Genomic DNA, 27,613 nt, shown 5'->3' on the forward strand with positions numbered 1-27,613 from the left:
AGTTTTAGTAGAATGGTTTAAATAATCACCTTCAATTCTTGATGTGTTGCCAGAATTGCGAGCTTGAAGGGTGATTGTTTTGTCTCCCACCCGGAGTGTGAGTTCACCTGTGCCAACATCAATGATGGTTTTAGCAGTTGCAAAAAAGGGCCTTCTTAGAATTAAGGGAGTGTTGCTATCCTCTTCTATGTCTAGAACAATAAAGTCAACGGGAAATATAAATTTATCGATTTTAACTAGCACATCTTCAATAATACCTCTAGGGAATTTTATAGTTTTATCTTCTAATTGAATGCTCATCCTAGTCTGTTTGGGTTTCCCGAGACCTAGTTGCTTAAACATTTTGTAAGGCATGACGTTGATACTAGCCCCTAGATCAGCTAATGCATGATTAACATCTAAACTACCAATTAAGCAAGGAATAGTAAAGCTCCCTAGGTCTTTTAGTTTGTTGGGTTGTTTATTTTAGAGAATGGTCGAGCAAACTGTGTTAAGCTCCACATGCCACGCCTTGTCCAACATCCGCTTATTTGTTAAAAGCTCCTTTAAAAATTTCATTGCGTTTGGCATCTACGATAGAGCTTCAATAAACGGTAAGTTAATATGTAATTTTTTTAAGAGTTTAAGGAATTTACCAAATTGTTCATCTGAGCGGTCTTTCCTTGTCGCGTTGGGGTATGGAACACGAGGTTTATATTCGACAGTCACTGGTTTGTTTGTATTTTGATCTACCTCACCTTGACCTTTACTTACCACAGTTTCTTGCCTCGGTTCTGGTTCAGGCTCAACAACTCCTTCGTCATCTTGAATATTAATTGCATTGAGTTGTTCCCTTGGGTTAGGTTCGGTATTACTTGGAAAACTACCTTGTGGTCGTTCGGAGATTAGTTTGGAAAGCTGGCCTATCTGAGTTTCGAGGTTTTAGATCGACGCTTGTTAATTTTTAAGTGCTGTCTCGGTGTTTTGAAAATGGGTTTCTGACACTGATATAAACTTTGAGAGCATATCTTCAAGTTTTGGCTTCTTTTCCTGTTGGTAGGGTGGTTGTTGGTAGCCCGGAGGATGTTGTGGTTTTTGATTTCCTTGACCGCCCCACGAGAAATTGGGGTGGTTCCTCCAACCTACATTATAAGTGTTACTATTTAGATTGTTTTGAGGTCGAGGATTATTACCCATGTAGTTTAATTGCTCATTATCCATGCTGTGGCCATAAGGTTGGTATTCTGAATGGTTTGTTCCACCAACACTTGCTTCGCACTGCATTACTGGGTGAACCTATGAAGAAGTAAGAAAACCATCAATATTTTTATTCAAGAGTTCTACCTGATTTGACAGCATGGTGACCGAATCGACGTTATAAACACCGGCTGTTTTCGTTGGCTTTGTCCTCATGACTTGCCACTGATAGTTATTCAGTGACATCTTCTCTATAAACTCATAGGCATCTTCCGGTGTTTTATTGTTGATGGTTCCGCCCGTTGCTGCGCCAACCATTTTCCAAGTCGAAGGATTCAGACCATTGTGAAATGTTTGTACTTGGAGCCAAAGCGGTAATCCATGGTGAGGGCACCTTCTCAGAAGGTCCTTGTATCTCTCCCATGCATCGTAGAGTGTTTCTAAATCCATCTGCACAAAAGAAGAGATATCATTACGTAATTTAGCCGTTTTAGCCGGCAAAAAATATTTTAGCAAAAATTTTTCGGTCATTTGTTCCCAAGTAGTAATTGACCCTCGTGGTAATGAGTTCAACCACTGTTTAGCTTTGTTCCTCAATGAAAAGGGAAACAACTAAAGACGTATGGCATCATCAGAAACGCCATTGATTTTAAATGTATCGCAAAATTCCAGGAAGTTTGCTAAGTGAGCGTTGGGATCTTCATCCTGCAAACCATCAAACTGAACAAATTGCTGTATCATCTGAATAGTGTTAGGTTTTAATTTAAAAGTATTTGCAGCTACAGTAGGTCTAACTATGCTAGATTCAGTTCCTATTAAAGAAGGTTTAGCATAATCATACATAGTGCGTGGAGCAGGATTTTGATTAACCGCAATTGTAAGAGGTAGCTGATTGCCTTGGTTTTCAGCCATCTCTTCGATTGGGGGTTGAGTATCGTCTTCTTGCTCGTTCTCTGTGTATCTTAAGCTGTGCCTTATTTCTTTTTAGTTTCTATGAACTGTACGATCAATTTCTTCGTCAAAAAGTAATGGTCCCGACAGGTTTCTTCTAGTCATAAACTATAAAAACCTGCCAAAAGAAAGAAATAGTAGGTTAATAAATAATAATAATAATAATAAAATAAAATTAATTGCAAGAAAAATAAATGGCTAAAGTAATAAAAATTGAGCGTTCCTAATATCTTAGTTCCCCAGCAACGGTGCCAAAAACTTGATCTCATGATTTCGTGATAGGTTTTAAATATTTATAATTACTCATTCTTGAACTAACTATTATCACGATGTAGGCAAGTGTACCTATCGAACAGTAGTATAGTTTTAGCAAGACCGGATTGTCAAACCCAAAGGAACTAAAAGTACTAGTAATGACTATCTTTCTATTATCTAGCATAAGAATAAAGAGGTTTTTGTTTTAACTAACTAATTATCTAAACTAAGAACGCACAGAGAAAAGAATTGGGGAATTGCTTTTGGGAAAAATCAATTGACTTAAGACAATACCTAAGGAAAAATCCACCTAGACTTTACTTGTTATTCTGGCTCCAAATCGGACGATTTATTCATTCAACTTGTTTTGTAGAGATCCCTAAGTTATGTTATTATCCCTATTCAAGACTAATAACGTCTAATCCCTAGATTGAATAACTGAGACTTTTCTCTAATTAACACTCTAGGGTTGCATTAACTCGATCTATGGATCCCTTTATTAGGTTTCACCCTAATCCGGAAAAATCTTGTCACCCTATGTCTAGGTGCGCAATCAACTCCGCTTAATTATGACAAATGTACTCTTACATAGGGTCTATTCCTCCTCTGAATAAGAACATGTCTTGAATCAGTATCCTGGGATATCAAAACAAGAATTAAGAACACATAATTAAGAACAAGTTAAATATTTATCATACAATTCAGAAAATAATAACAAGATTCGTCTTAGGTTTCATTCCCTTTAGGTATTTAAGGGTTTTATTTCATAACTAAATAAGAAAACATCTTAGAAGAATAAAGAGTACAAAACATAAAGAAAACCCAAAACTCCTAAAGGGAAATTGAGGAGAGATCTTCAGTCTTGATGATGAATCCGGCTCCTGAGATGGATCAATCGGCTTCCTTGGAGTAATTCCTTACCCCTTATTCTCCGTCTCTCTTTTCCTCCTTCTCTAGGGTGTATTTATAGGCTTTGGAATGCCTAAAAAACCTTAAAATTGGCCTTTTCCGAATTGGACTCAACTTGGGCTCGGCAGGGACACGCCTGTGGCACATGCCCGTGTTTGATTACTTCAAGCCGTGTTCGGGCTTGCCAAATTGACATGGCCGTGTGGTCTGCCCGTGTGAGGAGGCCCAGGCCGTGTTGATTTTGTACTTTGGCCCATTTTCTCTGCTGTTGGCCCGTTTCTCGTTCCTTTCGCTCTCCTATGCTCTCCTAAGTATAAAACATGAAATTAAAGCATTAGGAGCATCGAATTCACCAATTCTAATGAGAAATCATCCATAAAATGCATTAAACATGGGGTAAAAGTATGTATAATTTACGGTTTATCAGTCAACATTCAAAATCTTTAACAGTTTCAAAATCAAAGGTACGGGCTAGCTGGACCTAGTTCAACAAACACAAAAACATAAAAATTAAAAGACATGGGCTAAAACGGACTCACATGCACCATTCTAAGAAAGGCTGAAGCTTGAAGCTTCTCCCATTCTTTCCCCATGGCAGCCTTCGGTTGTGAAAGACAAACGGGGTAGAAAACATTTTGTTTTCTTTATTTTATTAACCTTTTATTTTATTAATAATAAAAAATTAAATTATAAAACATATAAAATTAAAATATTTTAAAGCATCCAACTGTCCCACTATCTTAGGTATGGGTAAATTACCCATTAAGGGCATCCAATTATAATTATTTAAGTAATTAACACCTTTAAATTAATAGCGATTGACTTTTTTAAGTTTTACAATTTAGTCCTTTTTAATTAATTAACCTCATCGAAACGTTAAACTTTTTCAACGAAATTTTAATACCAACTTAATGACACTCCGTAAATATTTATAAAAATATTTACGGCTCGATTTATAGAAACGAGGTTTTAATACCTCATTTTCTAAAACCACTTGACCTTAGGGTCATACCACTTGAGCTTAATAAATAGCTTATATAACATAATTTATCAAATCAAAAACCTTTTTAAAACCATATTTGACTTGTAAATATTAAATAATAATATTTGCAAACTTACTCAGATTTGATAGCCCCGAAACCACTATTTTTGACACCACTGAAAAATGAGATGTTATAGAGTCCGCTAACGACTGGTACAATCAAGTTTGGAAAGAAAGGTATAAGAATCCCTTGGGAAATTGGTTGAGAACTGGCGAACAACCAGGTTAGCTTTAAGGTCAACCAATACCCCAAGCGAGGCAAAAGTGAAATGTATGAATGGAAATAAAAGACAATAAGGTTAGGACTCACTGATATGGTGAAGTTTCTAGATCACTTTCAAGTAGAGAGTTCGATCGGAGGAAGGTCTTGTAGCAAGCTTAGTAGCTCAGAGGATCAGGTGGAGTCCGTCACCCTGATATAGAACACTCATTATGAGTGAGTAGGGAGTATTTATGATTAAATTATTTTACATTGTTTACCCTCATGTGGTAGGGTTTAAATATATAGACAGAAAAAGAAGTCACTAAGTTCATTTGAACTTACTAGAGTTTGTATGGTGATTGTAGGACAAGCAATGAATCAAGGACTTTGAGAAGGGACCAAACTAGATAATGTCGAGATGGAGGATCGCTGTTGGATCAAGTCATGCCCATGGGAAAGGGGTACTATAACAACCCTTACCCGAGACCATTGCCGGAGTCGGACACAAGGTGTTAACGGACTAAATTCACTTATTTTCACAGTCCATTTTAAAAATTTCCAGACAAGCTAGCTAACTGCATCACTGTCACCTTAAAAATCATATCTTGAGTTCCAAAACTCGAAAACCAGTTTCGTAAATTTTTCCTGAAACTAGAATCATATATCCATCTAAAAATTTTTTCTAGAATTTTTTGTCGAGCCAATTAGTACAGTTTATTAGTTAAATTCTCCCCTATTTCAGGGTTCAACTACTCTGACCTTCATTCATTACAACTTAGATATCTCCTTGTACAGGGATTCAATACTTATGAAGTTTATTTCTAAAGAAACTAGACTCGAAAATGAATCTGTACATATAGGGCATGACTTCTAATTATCTCTGGTTAATTTATAGTGAATTTCCAAAGTCGGAACAGGGGATCCAGAAATCGCTCTGGCCCTGTTTCACGAAAACTTAAACATCTCATAAAATACGGCTCATATGATCATTTCGTTACTTTCATATGAAAATAGATTCATCAAGGTTAGATTACATAATTTATTCACTATTTAATTCCATTCCTACTATTTTTAGTGATTTTTCAAATCCACACTACTGCTGCTGTCAGCATCTGTTTTTAAGGTAAACTTTACCTATTTCATGGTTTTCCATGAATCAACTAGAATTTGTCATACAAAGCAGCAAAATGATCATGATTAACCATTCCAATGGCTAATCGTTACCAAATATTTCCATATCTCTCAATGAACAACATACAAAACGATTATAATGCTATGCTCAAAGTATATATAAGCTATTTTCGCATGGCTATCCAAATTTATACAAAACCAAAGGGTACATGACCAACAACAAAAAGGGTAGTCCTATACATGCCATTTTCAGAGTTCAACTAAAAGAGTACCAAAAGGGCTTTGATAGTGTGGGCGACTTCGACTTTGACACTCCCGAGTCCGATAGCTGACGAACCAAAATCTATAAAACAGAGATTTAAAGAACGGAATAAGCATTTAATGCTTAGTAAGTTTTGAGCAATGAAATTAGGCACAATTGAAGTATAGCATTCATATGACTAAACGGATAATTCATATACACATATTCTCAAAATCATTCCTACTTCACATTTCCAACCCTTATATTCATACATAAGGGATCAACTTAACCAAAGGCCGGAAGCTTATTAATCGATTGAGCGAATAATATTTAAAAGGAATCAACTATTCCAATGCATATACAAAACATACCTCATCATTGGGATTTTCCGAGCGTATTAATTGAAATTATTACAGTAAGATCGCTCATTCCCCAACCAAGTACCTTCGGGATTTAGCCGGACATAGCTACTCGCTCAAATGCCTTCGGGACTTAGCCCGGTTATAGTAACTCGCACAAATGCCTTCGGGGCTTAGCCCGGAATTAGTCACTAGCACAAATGCCGTCGGGGCTTAGCCCGGTTATCATCCGAATATCCATGCACATATCAATAATTCGTGACACATCTATATTTCATTTTCACAACTAGAATTCAAACACAAGTCGCTTATCAAGCATTATCATTTTCGGCTAAATAGCTACATACAAAGAGCATGATTTTGATTTGCTTAAAACATGATCTAATTGAATCATAATCTAAGTTCCATTACTCGAAAACTTACCTCGGATGTTGTCGGAAGATTTTGGCGGCTATTCGATCATTTTTTCCTTTCCATTATCCAACTTTGGTCCTCTAAGCTCTTGAGCTAATTCAAACAAATTTAACTTATTAAAGTCTCATTATGCTAGCTTATGACCGAATATGACAAGGAGTTTGATAGGTCATATGGCCACCTTTAGCTCAAATACAAAATGGTCATACGCATTTTTAATCACATTGAGCAATTTAATACAATTAATCTAACATTTCCTCATGTGCACCTTTATGACCGAATACACACATAATTAACCTAATATCAATTAACTAAGCACTTTAACAAATTCTCCTTGAGCCGATTATCTAAGTCAAGATAGATTCATCATTATGCTTGCCTATAACCGAATACATGCAACACCAATCTATCTATTCATTCATGTGTGCATCTTATTTAAGCATGTATATCTACAACCGAATTCATCATATAAATTTCTATGAATTCACTCAAACAATCTCAATACCACACATGGTGCTCAAACCATTTTTCAAATTCAAAACTCGGCTAGTACACATATATACACTAGCAATCAAACACTAACATTTGCACTTCACCTTACTACCATTTATCTCTTCTATTTACTACCATGGTCGAATGTTATAACCCAAGCCTCACATATTGTTTCCCCAAGGCCCTTCAATGACCACATTCGGCACCCCTTAGGAACAACCCAATTTCAACCTTCAAGAAGGAAGAAAAAATATATGTACTAAGAGCTTCAAACTACTTGGCCGAATATCAAACCTCCAATCAATTAAAATTTAATCCATGAAATGAATAGAACTTGAACTAACCACCTTACTTATACATAAATTTCCAAGAATTTTAAGATACTTACCTCTTCCTAATCCTCATCCAAACCGAACATGAAGCAAGAGAACTGCTTTCTTCTTCCTTTGATTTTTCGGTCAAGAAGAACAAAGAGGATGAAGCCTTTTTTTTTCTTCTAGGTACGGCAAAATGGGGGAGCAAGGATGAAACAACTTTGGTTTCTCCTCCCACTCCCCTCATATTTTATTGTTCTTCCCACAACAAGTTATCACAAATTGTTTATAATATGTTTTACCCATCACATTTTGTCTATCCTCAATGTCATGGCCGTCCACTACTAATTAAGTGGGGGAATTGACATGCAAGTCCACCCTTTTGATTTCATGCACTAATTGATCCTTATAGATTAACCTATCACATTTTAAAAGTGTCATACATAAGTCCTATTAGCTGAATTCACATGCAATCGACTAAATCGAAGCTTAAAACTTTCACACATTCATATTCACATATTCTAGACAATAAATATCACATTCAAATACTTCGGTGACTCAGTTTAGCGGTCCTGAAACCACTTCCCAACTAGGGTCAATTTAGGGCTGTCACAGGTACCATTGGAGGCTTTGCCATAGGATCAATAACAACGAAGCCATATAGGATACTTAGAATCAGGATTTTTAGGAAAAGCGGTCCTTAGCTAGATTTTAAGAGTTGTAATGTAAGCAAATAGTGTCATTTGAAATAGAAATGAATTGAATGATTAAGCATTCAATGACTTAAGGCCTTAGTTGTAGGAATCATAATTATTATTGATTTTATTTTTAGAATATTTTATTTAAGATTGTTTTGTAGGAATTAAGTTAGCAAAAACTAAGTATAGGTACATTTGTGACGCCCCATACGATTCGATGGATAAGTCGAGCGTGGGGTGTTACAAACATCATCCCAACCCTAATACAATATTACATGTTTTTAATGTTATAGAGCTGTATAGTAAGCATGGCTTAAACATGCCATCAATAGCAGAATCAGTAGGCATGATTTAGACATGTGATTTAAGAGTTGTAATGTAAGCAAACAGTGTCATTTGAAATAGAAATGAATTGAATGATTAAGCATTCAATGACTTAAGGCCTTAGTTGTAGGAATCATAATTATTATTGATTTTATTTTTAGAATATTTTATTTAAGATTGTTTTGTAGGAATTAAGTTAGCAAAAACTAAGTATAGGTACATTTGTGACGCCCCATACGATTCGATGGATAAGTCGAGCGTGGGGTGTTACAAACATCATCCCAACCCTAATACAATATTACATGTTTTTAATGTTATAGAGCTGTATAGTAAGCATGGCTTAAACATGCCATCAATAGCAGAATCAGTAGGCATGATTTAGACATGTGATCAGTAACAGAAAAAATGGCATGAAATATCATGCATTTGGTAAAATAGTACAGTAGGTGCATTTAATTATTCTTTCAATGTTAACAGTACCATAAACCACATTTTTAACATGTGACTAAAATTTCAATAATAATATACATTATCTATTATGTAATCAGTCTCAATAGCTTATCAGTATCATGTTTTAATATCACATATTATGTGAAAAATCAGCAAGTCATATAATAAAACATGAACACATATGGCATCACAAATTCATCAGATTGGAGGTACTTACTTGGATTCAATCCTAATAAAGGATTTTATCAATCACCAAGAATACTTAGTTATTTTTTTAGTCAATATTTCAAAGTAAATTTAAACAGTTACTTTTATTAATCAATAATTATGTAAATTTTATTAACAAATCATACACCACATCAATAGGTTAAAACCCACACTTGGATTAAGGGTCTCGTGACACTAGATCAAATCTTTCCCACTTCAATGATACAAATCTAATCAGATCTCACTTGATTTGACCAAGTAATGATGGTACGACACCAAAGGTACACACGTGAGTTTCGGTTTTAGTCCAAAACAATCTCTTATGGAATCGTTTTGAGAAACTTACTCTATTAATCGTTGATGGAGATCTAAAAACTTTCTTTGTACTAAGGTAAATCCAAGTAATCTAGATTGGAACCTTCACGTAAATATGTTACACACATATTAGTCATAAATCCAGCTCATATAAAGAAAAGAAAGGATTGAGATAGGTCAACATATCTTTACTTATTCTATATCAGGTTGAATCAGAGATTACAATTCAATTGGAGAATTTTGCAAAAGTGTCAAGAAATATGAGTAAGATTACTATTTAATAAATTGAAAAGAATAGAGAAAGTGGTGATAATAGTTTAGTTATGACCAAGAAATGAAAAGTAGGGGAAATTGAAGAAAAATGAGCGATGGCGAAGACAACGACGACGGTGGTGGTCCAACAGTGAAGGTCCGACGGTGGAGTACAGAATGAGAAGGGAAGAGATGGTGGACATATGGTGGTTGGTTGGTGGTGCGGCGGTGGCTAACGATGGTGGAAGTGGTGAAAAAAGAGAAAGGTGGTGGCACAAAATGAGGAGAAGAGAAAAATATGATAGGAGAGGGAATAGAAAATGGAAACAAAATAATTTTTTTCTTCATTTACTAAGGACGATATACAAGGGTCAAAGGGGGAACAAGGGGAGTGAAAAAGGGGATAACAAAAGAAGGAAGGAAATATAAGGTAGGAACGAATCTCCCTTGTATGACAAAAAATATGGGCGGCAAAGGGGGGTTTGACCAAGATGTTTGTGTCAAAATTAAAAGTAAAAGTGGGAGAGGGGATTCAAACTTGGTTCTCAAGGGAAACTATGCATGTTCTTTGCCACTAGGCTAGCACATGAACTTGTTCAAGAATTAATGATAACTAAATTTAAATAGGGGAGACAACTCTACCCTCCTTAAAAATCAATTTTGTCCTTGAAATTTACCTTATAAGAATAGATGGGGATATTGTTCACAAATCGAGTCTTTCGACTCCCAAGTAGCATCCTTAGTGCCATGATTTTGGCATAAGACCTTTACCAATAGAATCCACCTTTTGATCAAAACCTTAACCTCACGCTTGAAGATCTGAACTAGCTCCTCCTTAAAAGATAAATCTGGCCTCACCTCAATTGGAACCACATGAGATGAGTTAGATCGGTACCGCCTCAGCATAGAGACATGGAACACGTCATGGATACGGTCCAGCTTCGGAGGTAACTTTAATTGATAAGCCACCGGTCCAATCCTCTTAGGGATCCTATAAGGCCTAGTAAACCTTGGGCTCAACTGGCCTTTTGTACAAAATCTCATAACCTTTTTTCTATGGAGATACCTTAAGGAATACCTGATCCTTGACACTAAAATCTATATCTTTTCCCATCAAATCTGCATAGAATTTCTATCAATCCGATACCACTATCTGATCTGCCATAATTTGATATGGCAAATTAGGCTTTCCCAATATACTTAAGGAGAGCTTATTCTCAATCAAAGTAGCGTCTTTTGCATTTTTTTTGTAAAATTTAGATTTTAAGTTAATAAGTGAAAATGTCTTGTTGTTGCTCATTTTGTGACCCAATTTGGCCAATAGTACCATTGGGGGCATCATATGTGATTGAGTGGTGTGAGACGTGTTGGAGGTTGAAAATGAGTGAGAAAGACACAAAAGGAAAGGGTATCACGATATCCACACATTGGGATCGCGACAACTCAAACTGTATGAAAGATTGGAGACCACATTTCAGTGGTATCATGATACCCACCCTTCAAAGAAAACCTCAAGGCGTGAAACTATTCGAGGTGTTGCGATATCCACTTTTGGGTGTCACGACACTAATATCGTGAATGGGACACAATTGGTTAAAAAGGGTAGTCTTTGTCCACCTGGTCCACCAATCACCCAAGGCCCATGTAGGGGCAATTTTGGGAACGAAAATTCATCAAAATTCAACCTGAAACAGCCAAATTTTATTGAGGAGGAGACACACACAAACTAGCTTAGTTTTAGCCTTAGTTTTTTCTGTACTTTTTTCTAGGGTTTATACTTTCTCTTATTCTTTATTAGTTTTAGAGGTTATTTTTATTCATTTACTTCTTGTTCTTGATGTTCTTAGTGTTAGTTAAGTTAGTTATCATTGTAGCTTAGGTTTATTTACACTTTCAGTCCCTATACCTTGGTTGTAAGACATTTCTAGATTTAGTTTAATATATTTTAGTTTTTTTTACTTTCAATCAATTAAAGTTTGTTCCTTTTATGTTTAGTGCTTTAGATTTTCTTGTTGAATGCATTTAGTTTCATGTTCTTTAAGATTTCTTGCATAAAAATCTAAACTTTTATATTTTTCTTAAGATTTACTTTAATGGCTTCTTTGTTTTTCATTTCCATGTTCACTCTCTTTATTTTCAACATGAGTAGCTAAATCGAAAAGGGGTTGGTTGATGGAAATGTGCGTAAGATAATTTTTGGACAAATGACTAAATTGAATAGACTTCAAACTTAGGAAGTGATGCCCCTAAGGGAATATCTAGGCAAGTGAGACCGAGAGGTAATCTTGTTGTGCTCTCGTTCATTAGTACTGGATTAACTGGTGAGATCGAGAGATAAATCTGATTAATTCGTCTAAGTTGATAAAATTGAAATCAAAAGATAAAATGGAGCCACTTATTAATTTAAGCAATTTAAGTCCCTTTTTTGAGTACCGATGAACCACATCGAAATCAACTAACCACCGTTAGTCATTCATTTGTTTAATTTCTTAGTTTTGTCACTTTGCATTTTAGTCCTTAGATTAGCGTATCCAAATTTCTTGCAAATTTTCTTGTTATAATGTTTCGTATTATAAAATCATACCAGTAGTTGCTTAGACTCAAGAATGTATGTTATTTATCACTCAATCACCATCTTCTTTGGGTTCGATCCTTGGAATACTCCAGTGTTCCATTGTAACACTCTAAATATTACAACTAACCTATACGCTTACAGTAAAGTCACGCTTTCAAATTATTTCATAAAATCGTTTGTTTTACACGAATGCGTAAATGCGGTTAAAGTTGTTGGCACCGTTTCCAGGGAGACAGTGTAAGATTGAGTAATTTTTAGTGTACATGTTAAGTAGAGATAAGTAGCAATGTTAGAATTTATAGATACAACTTCTTGTTTCTATTTTAATGAGCTTGTTGACATTATCTTATTGATGATTAATTGGAAGTCATGTTTAATGCTAAATATAAATGGCTTGAAGGACCTTTTATGTTTAATGCAGACAATTTGATATCGCTCAGCTGGGATGATTATGGCCCTTATGGGAGATATCCTTGTTATGATTCGTATAGTTACGCATGTTTGGTAGAAAATGGCAACAAAGAATGGAAAGGTAGTTGCTCTATATAAGACTAATGCAACCTTTATCCTTCAAATTCATACGAGGATAAGAATGCATATTGGAGAGAACCTAAAGTGCACCACTATCAACCCACTTGAGAGAGCTCTTTTGAGGATGGTATGTCTGAATGCAAGGAAAACATGCAAGCGATACGAAATCATCTAGAATTGGTGCTAGAGGTCATCAAACGTCGAGCTAGGGAGCAAGATCTAAAGGACGAGTGTGTTAAATTAGACATTGCCAAAGTTGAGAAGAAGGCCTCCTATACGATTATTGAAAAAACAACCTTGAAGGTTAATTTTCAACAAGAGGTAGAGGTTAAAGACTCTAGTGAAGTGTTAGGTGATATCGAAAAGACCCCAGATTTTCATGAGGTAAATGTGGAAGAGCTGTCAAATTTTTGAACATTGTAAAAGAGATCCAACACCCTAAGCCGGCCAAAAATGTACCCCATCAAAGGAACATTCAAATAAAGATAAAAAAACTCAGAAGAAGTTGAGTTTGTAATCCCATCATTGATGATTCCTCAAGAAATGCAAAGGAGTGGATTGGATTTTGATGAGAAATGGCTCAAAATGAACATCTTGCAGCAAACTAAGTCAAGGCAAGATCGATTTATGCATTTACTAAAGGGGGCTCTGATTAATTGACTGCCTTCAGAAGTACTAACGTCCAGAGTGTGAATACTAAAACTAAATATATAGAACTAAAGCTGTTTCTGCAAGTATACGGGTCAGGTTGTAATATAGTTATAGCAAAACACTTGGCAAGTATTTTGAGGATCATACCCAAGGGATTGCAATTTGGGAAAAATTGTTATTAAGTAAATTACCAAAAATAACTACTAGTCTATTTAAGTCATGAATTAGTAGTGTTAATCTAAAAGCAGGATGATAATGATAATAACCAAATAAATTGAACTTGTAATATCTCATTTTTCAGTGGTAACGAAATAGTGGTTTCGAGACCACAAAATCAATTTTTGAAGTTGATTTTTTATAATTTAATTAAAATTTATAGGGCTGCATTTGATTCATGTTAAATTTTGGTGATGAAATTTTAACGTTTAGATAGTTAATTAAGTAAAAAGGATTAATTTATGAAAGATACGAAACTTAGTAATTATTGAATTGTAATGATTTGATAGCTTAATTATCAAAGGATAAGGGACTTAAGTAGTAATTAGATCATAGAGAAGTTAGATGGATGGTTAAGGACAATTAAGTTGTTATTTTGTATGTTTATTACAAGCGATAAAATTGTAATTAAGTAATAATAAGATAAATAATAAAAATAGTATTGGTATCATCTTCTCTATGTTCTTCCACTGCAGTTTGGAAGGGAAAACACCATTGAAGTGGTTAGGGAGGTTCGACCATAGCTCTTCTTACATGTGAGTTCTTTTTGAGTTTATTCTTAATAATTTTTATGTTTTTGAGATTGTTGCAACTAGGCCTAGCTAACCTGTGGCTTCATTTTTAAGACTATCAAAGATTTTAGATGTTTCCATTGATGAACCCTAGTTATTTAGGATGTTAATTGATAGATTTGAAGTGTTAGTTGTTTATTTTGATTAGTTTACTAATTGATTTTTTTGATAGTTTTAGTAAATGGAGTAAATTGATTAAATATTTAAAATTTCATGGAAATTGAGTGATTAATGATTAATGGTGGACTTCCCTAGCTTAGAATGATATTCCATTAGCTTCAGAAAGTTGTGAAAATTTGTTAATTTGGAAATTTTGGGTATTGGGACTAAATTGTGAAAAATGTAAAAGTTTAGGGAAAATGTGTAATTAATGAAAAGTTAAGGGTCATATACGTTGAATGGAATGTGAATTGTGAATGAGATTATATATTATATTTAATTATTATATAGATCAAGACTTGAATAAAAAAGACAATAACCGAGGAAAAGGGAAATTTTCAAAGTAGTCCCTATGTGTTAACCGAAATTGAATTGTAGGTAAGTTCTTAGTATTTCAATACGTAAATGAAATTTAATTATGTTTTATATTATTGTTCTCTAGTTAATTCATTTATATATGTGTGTGTGAATTTACTTCGGTACCTCTGATGCACATGTGTGCCCCTGTTTGTACTTCAGTACCCTAGAATGCACATACGTGCCCCTATTTGTACTTCAGTACCTTTGAATGCACATACATGCCCCTGTTTGTACTTTGGTACCCCTGAATGCACATACGTGCCCTTGTTTGTATTTTGGTACCCCTAAATGCACATACGTCTCTTGTTTATACTTCGATAACCCTGAATACATTATAACGTCCTATCATTTCACCATTTGTGCCCTTGTAGATTTGAGTAATCACTTAATATATGAATCGAGTTTAATTATATTTAGAGTAGATGTTATACCGTGTCCTTACTAAGCTAAGTAAGCTTACGGGTTTTCTTGGGTTGTTTTGTATATATTTATTGCTAACTTTTTGGAAGGATCAATCAACCAGCTTACACTATCCATCTAGGTCAGTAGTTTTGCATCTGAATTATGGGTAGTGGCATGTATATATAGATGAATATATGAGTTTTGTGAATGTTGATAGATGTAGTTAAAGAGTGAGATTTTTGGTTTTATTAGAGTACATTTTGTAATAATGGAACAAGTGTATATATATAATGTATGAATGAATACCTTGATGTGTAGTTGTTGAATGATATAGTTTAGAGTTATGATGTGATGCTTTATTTTGTAATGATACATATAGAGAGGTCTTTTGATTGTTTTTGAGACGATGTTTTGGTATGTTAGCATATCTAAATGTATTTGTATATGTTTTAGTTTGTTTAAGTAGCTAAATACTAGTTCAAATATAGCAAAATTTGGTATGAATGTGAGTTATGAATGTTTAATGCGTTGTAAATTTTGGAAAATATAAAATATGGTACAAATGATGGTACATTGGTTAGGCACTTAAGATGATTGTTTTGGCATATTTTGGGTATGTTTAATTGTGTTTTGAATAGGTTAAATGGCTAGTAATCGGGTTGTTTAGTGTCCAAGTAAGCAAGATTTCATAAACTTGATGTTTAATGTTCAATATGGTGCACACGGCCTGGGACATGAGCGGCCACATAGCCGTGTGCCACACACGATTTGCAACATGACTATGTGTATTAATTTAGTGACTCATACGACCTGGCACATGGGCTGTGACACTGCTGTGTGTATTAAGTTAGTGAGTCACATGGCCTGGCACACGGGCTACGACACGGCCATGTGTATCAAGTCAGTGAGTTACATGGCCTAGCACACGGTTTGCGACATGACTGTGTGTATTTAGTCAGAAAGTTACACAGCTAGAGACACGGTCTGGGACACGGTCATGTGTCCCAACTTTGAATGCCCACATGGTCTGGGACACAGCCATGTGTCCCAACTTTGAATGGCCACACGGTCTGGGCTATGTCACACGGCCTGGACACACGACTGTGTGTCCTCTGCATCTCAAATTTTCATGTCTTCTCAAAAGTTTCTGATTTTTTCAATTTGATCCTTGATTGTTTTTAATGAAATTTTAAGGCCTATAAACCCGAATAAATGCCCATGTGTATATTTATTCTATGATATGATATATGTTTATAAAATAATTGAATACTTGAAATAGAATTAAGGTGAATTGTTTGTTTATTTCTGTAACATTCAAATCCTTAATCTGACAATAGAGACGGGATACGAGTGTTACAAAACTAAACCTAAATCTACTCCGAAGTTTATGTATCGATTTCTCTTATTCCTTATTTCGACCATGCGGATGTAACAGCTAGTTTTCAATGAAATTTATTTTATTATTATTTTATTACCTAAAGTATGATAGTAACACTGTATATAAATTTCGTTAAGAAATTTTACTGTTTACATACCCAATTTGATAAAAAGGACTAAATCGCGTAAAATGTAAAAGTTGAGTTCTAATAGCTAAAGGTATTAAATAGCTATATAAATTTAAAGTATGAGTCCTTATATGGTAATTAGACCATAAATGAGATAGTGGAATATGATTTTATGGAGTATGAGTTCAATACGAACTATTACAGGTATACACATGAAATATATGGAAATGATGTTACATGATATATAGATATATGAAATGGATGATACATGTATATGGAACTTGATTAATTTTTGAGCTCATCCATGATTATTGGTTCATATATGTATTTAGATGGCTAATATGGTTGGTGTATAAGTGCTTAGGCATTTGGCCAAAATGTATTGGGATATGCTTTGTTACTTACCTATTACTTGATCAAATGGTAAGTTAATTTCTAAGTTATACGAACTTACTAAGCTTGAATGCTTACTCTATGTTATTTTCGTGTTTTATAGTGAATCAAAAGCTCTTTCGAGTTGGAAGCTTGTCAGAGCTATATCACACTATCCATCGGCTCTTTTGGTACTTTCGGATGTTTAATTTTGGTTATAATGGCATGTATAGGTATTTTGGCTAATGTCGGCCTATATGTTTGGTTGCGAATATGGCCATTTGGTTTAGCTTGTGATTTGGCACTTGATGATGTTATGAGCTTAGTTTTGGCATGTAAATATTAGCCTTAATATGGTATATAATTTGCTTAATGTGTTTGAATGATGAAAAGGGAAATAATAGTTGAATGTGCATATTATATATGCCTTATAACGTGTTGTGAATTGGTATTTTGCTATAGAAGACATATATGTATGTTAAGGCTAGTAATTGAGTGGTTATTTGGTACCATTTGGTATGCTTTGGTAAGGCAACCAAATGTCATGTATTGATACTAATGTGCCTATAAGTTAATTAAGTATTTTGGACAAATAGAGTGAATGATTGAACATATTTACATGTTATCATTTGAGGTGCCTAAGGCATATTGGTTGTATAAAACTTTACCATATATATATGTGTATATATATTGTTTATGCTTGATTTGGATGCCTTATTATGGTTTGATTATATATGCAAAGTTGGTTATAGGTACATGACAAATTGGGTGAGAAAAATGGTTTGTAAAATGACCTATTTTCGTCCACACTAGCGTGTGTCTCAGCCGTATGTGACACACGGCCAGGTGACACGGCCGTGTGTCCCCTGTAGCTTTCAAAAGGTTGCAAGTCAGGCTATTACACAGCCTAGCACACGGCCTGGCACACGGGTTGTGAGGTTATTTCGAAGGGTACACGGTCTGGCATATGGGCGTGTGGCTTGGCCGTATGGCTTGGCCGTGTGGCCCAAGTCAGTGAGTTACACGAGCATGGGCACGAACACAGGCTGGGACACGGCCATGTGTCCCTATTTTGAATACCCACAAGGCCTGAGACACGAGCGTGTCTCTTGGCCATGTGATTCACACGGCCAGGCCACACGACCGTGTGTGTAACATCCCAAAATAGGGCCTAAATGGAACAATGGTTGCGAAACCATGAATTCAAGATAGAAAAGTTTATTCTAATTCATTTTTATAATTTACCTAGTGATTAGATGCATGTGTTAGAGTATCGATGGAAAATTTTATAGATAGCATGCTTAATTTACCTACTAGGGCTTAATTGCAAAAGTTGATAAATTTGAGTTTTAGATGCTAAAGGATTAAATTGAAGAGTATAATTGAAATAGAGGTCCTTAAATGGTAATTAGACCATTAGGTTTTCATGGACAAAAAATGGACATACATAGATAAAAATAACTAAAGTTTTAATGAAGGGTATTTTAGTCATTTGGTAATTAAAAGATTAAAAAAGGGAAAAAAGATGGCAAAATGTGCCCATATTCTTCATTAGGCTGAAATTTCAAGGGTTCTCCATAGCTAGGGTTTTTTCAAGCTTCCAAGCTTCATAGTAAGTGATTCCAAGCCCCGTTTTTATTGTTCTTTACGTTTTTGAAGTCTCAGTAACTTGATTTAACTTATTCTAGCAATAATTTAACGTAGGGTTCATATTTGGAAAAATGCCCATAGGTGAAATGTGTTTATTTTGATATTTTATGGTAGAATATAAAGCTTGAAATTATGTTAAACGACTTGAGCTAAGTAATTTTAAGCGAAGACGAGTAAAACGACATAATCGGTAAAAATACTTAATGATTATAAGTACATGTTAGAGTGGGAATTTGATGTTGCCGTAGGTAAATAAATTATCAGCATGTCATAAAACATAAGAATTAGGGATAAAGTTTCATTTTCGAGCCTTGGGGCAAAAGTGTAAATATGCAAAAGTTTAGGGGCAAAATCATAATTTTGCCAAAGTTAGAGTTAAGGACTGTTTTGATAAATTTGAAAATTAAATAAGACAAATTTTCTATTATAGATCAAGAAGAACGAAATTTGGGGTTAGACTGATGAAAGAAAAAGATTGAGAACTAAATCAAAATATTTGATCGTATTTTGTATCGAGGTAAGTTTGCGGTAAATAAATGCAATGTTTTATTATTTATAATTAATGATTTTATTTTTCAGCATCTATATATTTATTTTGTAAATTTATTGCTCGATGATTCAAACAAGAATTGACGGAGAAATGATACTTAAAAGTCCGGGTTGAACCTTAGGAATGTGTAGGATACAAATGTCATGACGTTAGGGTTTAAGGATGCCAAGTAAGACCATGCCAAGGCATGACATAGGCATGGCATTGGTAAGTTCTACAAGGAAAGGAAATCATGTAAGACCATGCTAAGACATGGCATTGATAAACTACTATAAGGCAAAGATCCCATGTAAGACCATGCCAAGGCATGGCAATGGTGAGTTCATAAGGCAAGGATACCACGTAAGACCATGTCAAGACATGGAAATGGTATGTTTAAAAAGAAAAGGTACCCGTGTATCCCTAGTATTCCAAATGGTTCAACAGAAAATTCAAAAGTGTGTTAAAGGGAAGATAAGATAAGTCCATGTTCGAAAGGTTCAGGTTATCTTGATAATTCATTTAGAATGTTGTTATTTATTTACAAGCAAACTTACTAAGCTTTATGCTTACTCCCTTTCTTTTCTCTCTTTTTTTATAGTATCGCAAAGCCAACTCAGAACATTGTAAGGACGTCGGAGATCGCCTCACACTATCAACGAGTTATCTCAGTATTTTGTGACTAGAAATACTTTAAGTTATGGCATGTATAGGGACTTGGCTATTTTGTGTGTATGTCCTTATGATATGATTAAAGAATGTCATGTGAATACTTGGTAATGATTAGATTATGATATAGCTAAATAATAACATGTTTTGGTATTATGTATGCATAAATGAGGTTTGATGCAAAGAAACTATGAAAGAGTAAAAGTTGACCATGGAACAGTTAGGAAACAGCAGCAGTGACATGGTTTTGAAAAATCACTAAAAATTGTAGAAATGGAATTAAATGGTGAATGAGATAAAAAAAATTAAAGCTTATTGAGTCTATTTTCATAGAAAAGAAACAGAGCAAGCAAAGGAAGTCTATATTCTGAGATATTTAAATTTTTGTAAGACTGGTTCAGAGTGACTTCGTGATCCCCTATTCCAACTTTGGAAAATCACTAGAAATTGTACAAAAATAATTATAAGTCATAGTTTATAATTCTAGATTCCTTAGTTAGTGTATTTTCACTAGAAACAACAAAAACATTATCTGATTTCTGTATAATTAGATAATCGATTTTTAGTGAAGAGAGGTCAGGTTCGCTGAACTGCGAAACAAGAGAACTTTTAATGAATAAACTGCACTAATTGGCCAAACCAAAAATTCTGGAAAAATTATGGTAAGAAGATATATGAGTCTAGTTTCAGGAAAAATTTAAGGATTTAAATTTTAGTTTCGTAACTCGAGTTATAATTAATTTAGTGACTGTTACGCAGATGGACAGTTTTATTATAAATAGTGAAATAAATTCTTTTGATTTGTGTAAGTAATCGAAAGATTTTTAATGTTCCCGGTTGGGTCCCGAACCGTTCCAATTGCACGTTTTAGAGCCTCGAGGGCCCTTTTTAGGGATTTATTGGATGAATGTGAGCAAATTAAAATTTTTTTAAAAGTAATTTTTTTATGCCCAAAACAAGTAAGATAAGTCTGGTAACGCCTCGTGCTCGACTCCGGTGACGGTCTCAGGTAAGGGGTGTTACAGTATGACCCCTACAGTGTTGAAAATTTTTAATGTTTTTTGAAAAATTCTTTGAGTTTTCGATTTAGTCCCGACTTGTTTCTAATGAATATTTTGGGCCTCGAGGGCTCATATATGGGACAATATGAATGATTTTTATTGGTTTTTGATATAAATATTGATATGTTTTGAAATGTTTGAAAATTTTGTCCGTTTGATTTGAAAACTCTGGTAATGCTCCGTAACCCTATTCCGGCGACAAATTTAGGTTAGGGGTATTACAACAAGTTTCTTTAGTCTAGATCCAATTGTTTTACCTGATTAACTATTGATGTAGGATTCTAAATAGTTGGTTACTAATTAACATAGCAAGACTTCTCAACCTTCTACTAATCTAACTAGTCGACAAGAACTACTCACCTCTCGACGACACAGTTTAGACCAGCGTAGGGCAAGGTTTTCACAATTAGGCAATACCAATTTCAGGTTAATTCCCACCTATATGACTTCCTAGGGTTGTCAAGCCTAGGGTTTAAGTCTTCTTTCTCTAACCACTAATTTGCTAAGTGATACTTAGTAGGCAATACCGATTTCGAATTCATTCCTACCTAGATGACTTCTTAGGGTCTTCAATCCTAAGGTTTAAATGCACTCAACCAGATCTAACCAATCCAGATTAAACTCTACCTGTCAATTAATTAATTAGATTAAAATAGTTGAAACATGTGAAATATGTATAAAGCATAAACTGATTCTAATCTTTACACAGACATTCAATTAACAATGTTAAAGAAAGAAATATAAAGAATAGAATAAAGAAAAGAGATGCTCATGGATTTATCAATGAAAGCGTGGCTCCGGAACAATCTCTGCTCACGAAAGTCTCACTTCGGAATAGGATCTTCTGATTACAATAACATAAAATAAACTAAGTAAAAACTAAGAATGGAAAAAACCTAAGAGTGCCTTTGAAAGTCCCCTAATGTCTTGTTCTGAGCGAGTATTTATAGATTACATGTATTATGACCTAACTAGGTCAAGTAAGGATGGTTGAGCATGTTAATTTAGGTTGTGTAGATGAAAACACCCGTGCTCATTAAATTGGCGTCGACGCAGCTATGTTTGACACCCTCAAGCCTGTGTCGCGACATCAAAGGCAATTTGCTTTATTCTTGGTGTCTTTAGGGCTATGTCGCGATACCGCCTAACCTATGTCGTGACATCCTCAACAGACTTCTCCTTGGTGGAATTATCATAACCACTCCATACCTACTATTCAAAACAAAAAATCCATCTTGTCCTGCCCCGCATCCACCTTTAAAAAGGAAAAATTCACTCTATTCGGAGCGAATCAATTCAGAATCCATTGGGTGGTTCAGATTTTGTCATCCCTACTTGGTAGGTGTTTCTTATATATTTTAGGTAAATTACATTACAACTATGTGGAATTTTTTTTTGGCCACTAAACTTTTAAAATTTTTAAAATGATCACCCAACTTTTAAAATTTTCAAAATGGCCACCCAACTAATCAAGTTTAGCTTTTTTTTTGTCCATTTTCGTAAGTTTTGTTAAGTAGTTGACGGGAGGGTGGGGTGGCAATTTGAAAATTGGTATAACAACATATTTAGCCCTCAAATTTTACATATTGTGTCAATTTAACCATAATTTTTATATAAAAAAAACCTTCAACATTACAAATTATCTTAGTTTAGTTCTAATTTTTTTTAAAAATAAAAAAAAATATTTATAAAAAAGGTTTTAATAAATTTAAAATATAAAAAAATAAAAAAAATACTTTGTATTTTATAAAAATAAAAAATATATTAAAAATATAAATATATAAGAATCATAAAAATAAAAAGTATATAAGAAATTAAATAAAAAAGTTTTAACTAAAAAATTTCCCCAATTTCCTCACCAACTATCCCAAATTTTCTCATGAACCAAACAAAATTATCTCATCAATCAAACAATAAACAAGTCTTAAAATTTGTAAAAACACCGGCCATGATTAATAGGATTCGTCTACAATTTTATGAAATTTTTAAAAAGGAGAAAGGGTTTTTTTAGAAAGTAAAAGGGTTTGAAAGATTTTTCTTAAATTATGAAAATTTCAAAATATATTTTACATTATTTTAGTTTAAAAAATATTTTTTTATAATTTCAAAAAATAAAACAATAAAAATTCAGAATTTTTTAACACTTTTTGATATTTTTATAATTTTGAAAATTTAACCTAACTCAACTTAGGTTAATTGTTTAAAGGATTTTATGATTTTAAATTTTTTTTTACATAATTATAATTCTGAAAAATATTTTTTTATAGTTTCAATAAATAAATAAATTTATGATTTTTTAAAGATTTGTTTGATATAATTATTTTTTCAAAATTACAACCTTTTGAATCACATTTAAAATTTAAAAATTCAAAAGATACAAAAGTTAAAGTTGACCAAATTAGACTACAAAGACTAAATTCACAACTTATACTAAAAAAATACATATAATATGAAATTAAAAATCCCAAACTAAAAACTGATCTAAAAATATGTAGGACCCAATCTAAATCCGATCAATAAGAGTTTGAATTTTTAAGTGGCATAGCTTCATAAATAGAAGGGGTAAGAAATACACTTTTTTTCCTCCTATACGGTTGAAAGTTGGATTGATTTTACATGTATATTATAAACATAATATTGACATTCTGGGTATTAGGTGAAAATATCCTAACCATTTAAGAACTGTACACATGTTCTATTCCAAGAAATGGAATGTCAATAAGTTCTATCTCGGTCATCATAAAGCAAAAATGAAGATGAATGTGAAGGTTGAATGTCAAGTTCCATAGCCTGCAAGTGGGAAACCAACACAAGCAGATTAGAGATCCGAGTTTGATGGAGATGACAAATAATCAGCCAAACTAATGATGATTATTCGGGTTCCCACTTCATTGTATATACCTGCCTCAGCTGGCAGCAGTTTGACACAGAATCATGGTAAGTGCCATGAATTAAACGCTCGTCCTGCATTGAGAATGTCCTCCTTGTCTATTACAAAAAGCACATGTTTCAGAGTGCGTCACAAAGTAAAGCATAATACATTACCTGGAGTAATTGAGTTTGGTTTGGCGAGCCATGTTGATCTGTATAGAAGTTAGGATTTTGGTAAACTTCAGCATGGGGCGTTTGCTCGATACCCAAATTAGACTCTTGGTCTATGCACTGGACAACTTGATTGGCTTCGAAGTTGAATAACCTCTGTGAAAGGCATTTTGGATGATTTAATAATTTAATAATAGAAGCGAGTAAACATAACTAGTTCTAGACATTATTTTATCTAGGTAAGCTAAATATCACCTGCATAACAGGAGCAGAGACAGAGGCTTGCGGTGAAACATTTGTTGGTGAGGAACTAGAAATGCAGGTAATTGTGTTTGGCGAGTTTGATCCCTCATTCTGAATTCTTCTATTCTTCAAGCCTCTCTGCAAAATGCTTTTCTGTTTATGTCTATGTCGCTCAGTAGCCTCATTTTCCTTTTTACTCTGTCTTCTGCAACTTTTTTCCTGGTCATCAATGGCATTTCCATCTAGGAAAATCTCTACGTTTTCACTATCGGAAGCACTTGCAGCACTGCTACTTGAGGCAATAACTTGAGCATCCTCAGCTTTTTGTGCCAAGATCTTCTCCACCCCTTCGATTGTTTCATTCAGTTGCCTTGAAGCAAAATGGAATGCATCATAAGATTCAGCTGCTCTGGCAGACAAATTGAGTATGCTACGACACATATCTCTATAACGTCTTGCTGCTACCAACTTAGGATTTTCTTGTATGATAAAATCACTATCGTCTTGAGCACATCCAATCCTTGCATCTTTCGTCCATCTCCTTAATATATATCGGGACGGAACCACCGTTATATTCCTATGATCAAGCACTCTTAGTGCATGACTACAAAGAAACCCAACATATTCAAACTTCATACAACTGCAAATGACTGAATCATCTGAAGAATCAAATGTTACAATATATTCTTGACTTTTTCCGAAAGTATTAACTTTGTATTCAGATAAATATCCATTTTGACTACACTGATTAGCAACAACATTCAAACACTGTTCATACTCATGCTGAAATACTTCAAATGCCTTTGGTGTATAGATTTCACTTGCATGCTTTAACAAAATCACATTGCCCATCAATTCTGGCTTGCAGTGGCTCATTTTATGAGTAGCTTTGATTTCTTTGTGGCGTTGCTCATCCATCACCCTCTCAAAGTGCTTGAAAAATTGAAGCACATCCTGGTCAGCGTTGAGATAACTTCTCAACTTGTTAGATAAGCTCTCACCTAAATGTGAACATTTCATGTCAATAAAAAATCTATTCTTGCCATATACCACAGCCCATTTCTCCTTTTCTCGATACATCCACCTCAACCACTCATTTTGCTTGAGGTTATATTTATCTAGCATAGCTTCCCAAGCATGAATGAAATCATCCTCATCATTGTGATCATAAATACAACTTCTAAAATCATTGGAAAAGGCATCAGCATCCTTCACTATGTGGCTAAGGTGTTTTAGGGTATTCTGGTGCATCTGATAGACACATATATGGTGATCTGTTTCTGGTAGGATAGAACCAACTGCTTCAACAACTGTTGCATCTTGATCAGTGAGAATGACCTTCGGCTTCTTCCCAGACATTGCTTCTAAAAAAGTATGAAATAACCACCTAAGAGATTCAACAGTATCATCGTAAAGAAGTGCTGCAGAAAAGATCAGAGCATGATTATGATGGTTAACACCTATAAACTGTACAAATGGCTTATAGTCTTTGTTTGTTCGAAATCTCATGTCCAAAAGAACCACATCACCAAAATAATTGTAGTCCACAACCATATTATCATCAGTCCAAAATATGTTGCTTACCCTATCATTAATATCAAGCTGTATTGCGTAAAAGAATGATGGATTTTCAAAGTGCTGCTTCTGAAAATAATGCAACAAACAACCTGCCTCTCCCTCTTTCATATCTCTCACCCTTTCAGATCTTAGGTGATTGACATAATCCACAGTAAGACAGTCAAGAGATTCACGCACTAAGATTTTACTCGTCAAATCAAAGGCAGGGTTTTGTGTTTCTAAATTGTTAGGCTGCTCGGTTTCAGAAGCATGAACAAAGCACGGGTCCTTCTGCAATTGTAATGCACGACCATTGTAAGGGGTTATATTATCATGATTGTGGTTTGCTTCAAAATGACTAACCCGGTATTTACCATTAGGTTTGCGGGTAATGATCATATGTGCCAAGCAACCAGTCCTTGTTTCCTTCCTGTGCTTCTTTACAATAACATCTCCTTGGTCTTTCCGCCTGTAACCTTCTTTTGAACATGTAAACTTTCTAGAAACCACCTGACCATGTATCTTACTCCTGTTTATCCAATCTTTCCGAACACTAAAACCTGACAGCCTAGCATATTTATTGTAAAATCTGTAGGCATGTTCGTCGGATTCAAATTCTACTCCAACTCTTAGTACACCATCAGCATTAGTTTCCACTTTTGAGGGAAGATTGGAATGAGTGGAATCGACATGGTTCACTTTTGGGCGGCGACACTCCTGCTCTACATTCAAGTCCAATTGGTCGGATGTTCGAGCTCTATTATCCGGGTCCTCCTCATGAGGACCACCCAAGTCATCATCATCCTTATTCATTGACCTTCATTATAGAGGAAGCATGAGTTTCCACCACATTAATGCCTTGCCATACACAATGGCAGAAGAATAACAGAACCCAACATAACAAGGAGAAAAATTATTCATTTTCATTTTGAGTTACTAATTAAAAAAATTCAATTTAAGCCTTAAAAACATTTGTAAGCTATTAACAATCAAGTAATATGAGTTTAACTTCAACAAATTACATTTATATATATATATAAAACCCTCAGCTCAATGATTGTCAATTGCATCAGTCAAAGTACAAATTTGATGAAATCGCAAATTGAAATTGAAGTCAGTGTCGACATTTCTGAGCTTCCCAATCACACTATAAACATGGTAAGCAAGAAAAATGAACTTTCTTGCAAACAAATTTCAGAAAAATAAATAAATAAACAATCAAGTAAATCCAAGTAACTGAATTAATTGATACTTCTTGTAGCTGAAATCGAGTAAAAAAGGAAAATATTTTATTATAATCACTAATAAACTACGAAGCAGGCATAGTGTCGGATAGAGAGAGGAAGGACAGAAGAAAAAGGGGAGCTGACCTGGGTGTCGCTGACGGAGAGGAAACGTCGGATTTGAAAAGAGAAACAATGATAAGCCTCGGTCGCCTTTGAAGAAGAACCAGAACGCTTCGTGTAGCAAATAAATTGGGCTTGGATCTATGGATTTCACTGGACTTTTAAGTGGGCCCATTCAATTCATTAGGCTTTAATTGCAAAATCATTTTTGGATTTTTTTTTCTTTAAACCCCATAAGGGGAGGTTTATGTCTATTGATTGAGGCCCGGTTCCAAAAACTTTTTAAAATCAAACTTATTTTTGGGTCAGATTGGCCTGCTCAAAAATCCGTTCCGCTATTAATAAAATATATGTTTTAGTTGTTATTATATATCTTATAGTTAAATTTAAATTAAAAAAAATTATTATTTAAATTAATTAGGGTCTAGTCAGGTCGTGCTG

General features: G+C 34.3%; 1 protein-coding gene and 1 non-coding gene across 4 annotated transcripts; one reads left to right on the top strand and one right to left on the bottom strand.

Moving 5' to 3' along the window:
* Window positions 1-1,552: 1,552 nt before the first annotated feature.
* LOC121207393 (small nucleolar RNA R71) lies at window positions 1,553-1,658 on the top strand. Its single transcript, XR_005902484.1, has one exon. It is a non-coding gene; the product is annotated as a small nucleolar RNA R71 (small nucleolar RNA).
* Window positions 1,659-23,488: 21,830 nt separating this feature from the next.
* On the bottom strand, window positions 23,489-27,304 carry LOC107939315 (protein FAR1-RELATED SEQUENCE 5). Of its 3 annotated transcripts, XM_041077692.1 has the most exons (6): window positions 27,197-27,262; window positions 26,201-26,643; window positions 24,282-26,117; window positions 24,030-24,182; window positions 23,886-23,948; window positions 23,489-23,774 (listed from the first exon to the last, which is right to left on the bottom strand). In XM_041077692.1, the coding sequence occupies exons 2-6, from the start codon at window positions 26,201-26,203 to the stop codon at window positions 23,700-23,702; spliced, it is 2,130 nt and encodes a 709-aa protein (XP_040933626.1). In that variant the 5' UTR covers window positions 26,204-26,643; window positions 27,197-27,262; the 3' UTR covers window positions 23,489-23,699. The 3 variants fall into 3 exon arrangements, with proteins under 3 accessions (XP_040933626.1, XP_016728125.2, XP_016728126.2); XM_016872636.2 differs by having other exon boundaries at window positions 24,282-26,643; window positions 27,197-27,304; XM_016872637.2 differs by lacking the exon at window positions 23,886-23,948 and having other exon boundaries at window positions 24,282-26,643; window positions 27,197-27,304.
* Between the last annotated feature and the right edge of the window lie 309 nt (window positions 27,305-27,613).

This window comes from Gossypium hirsutum, chromosome A09, assembly GCF_007990345.1.
Source record: "Gossypium hirsutum isolate 1008001.06 chromosome A09, Gossypium_hirsutum_v2.1, whole genome shotgun sequence".
Classification (NCBI taxonomy): Eukaryota; Viridiplantae; Streptophyta; class Magnoliopsida; order Malvales; family Malvaceae; genus Gossypium; species Gossypium hirsutum.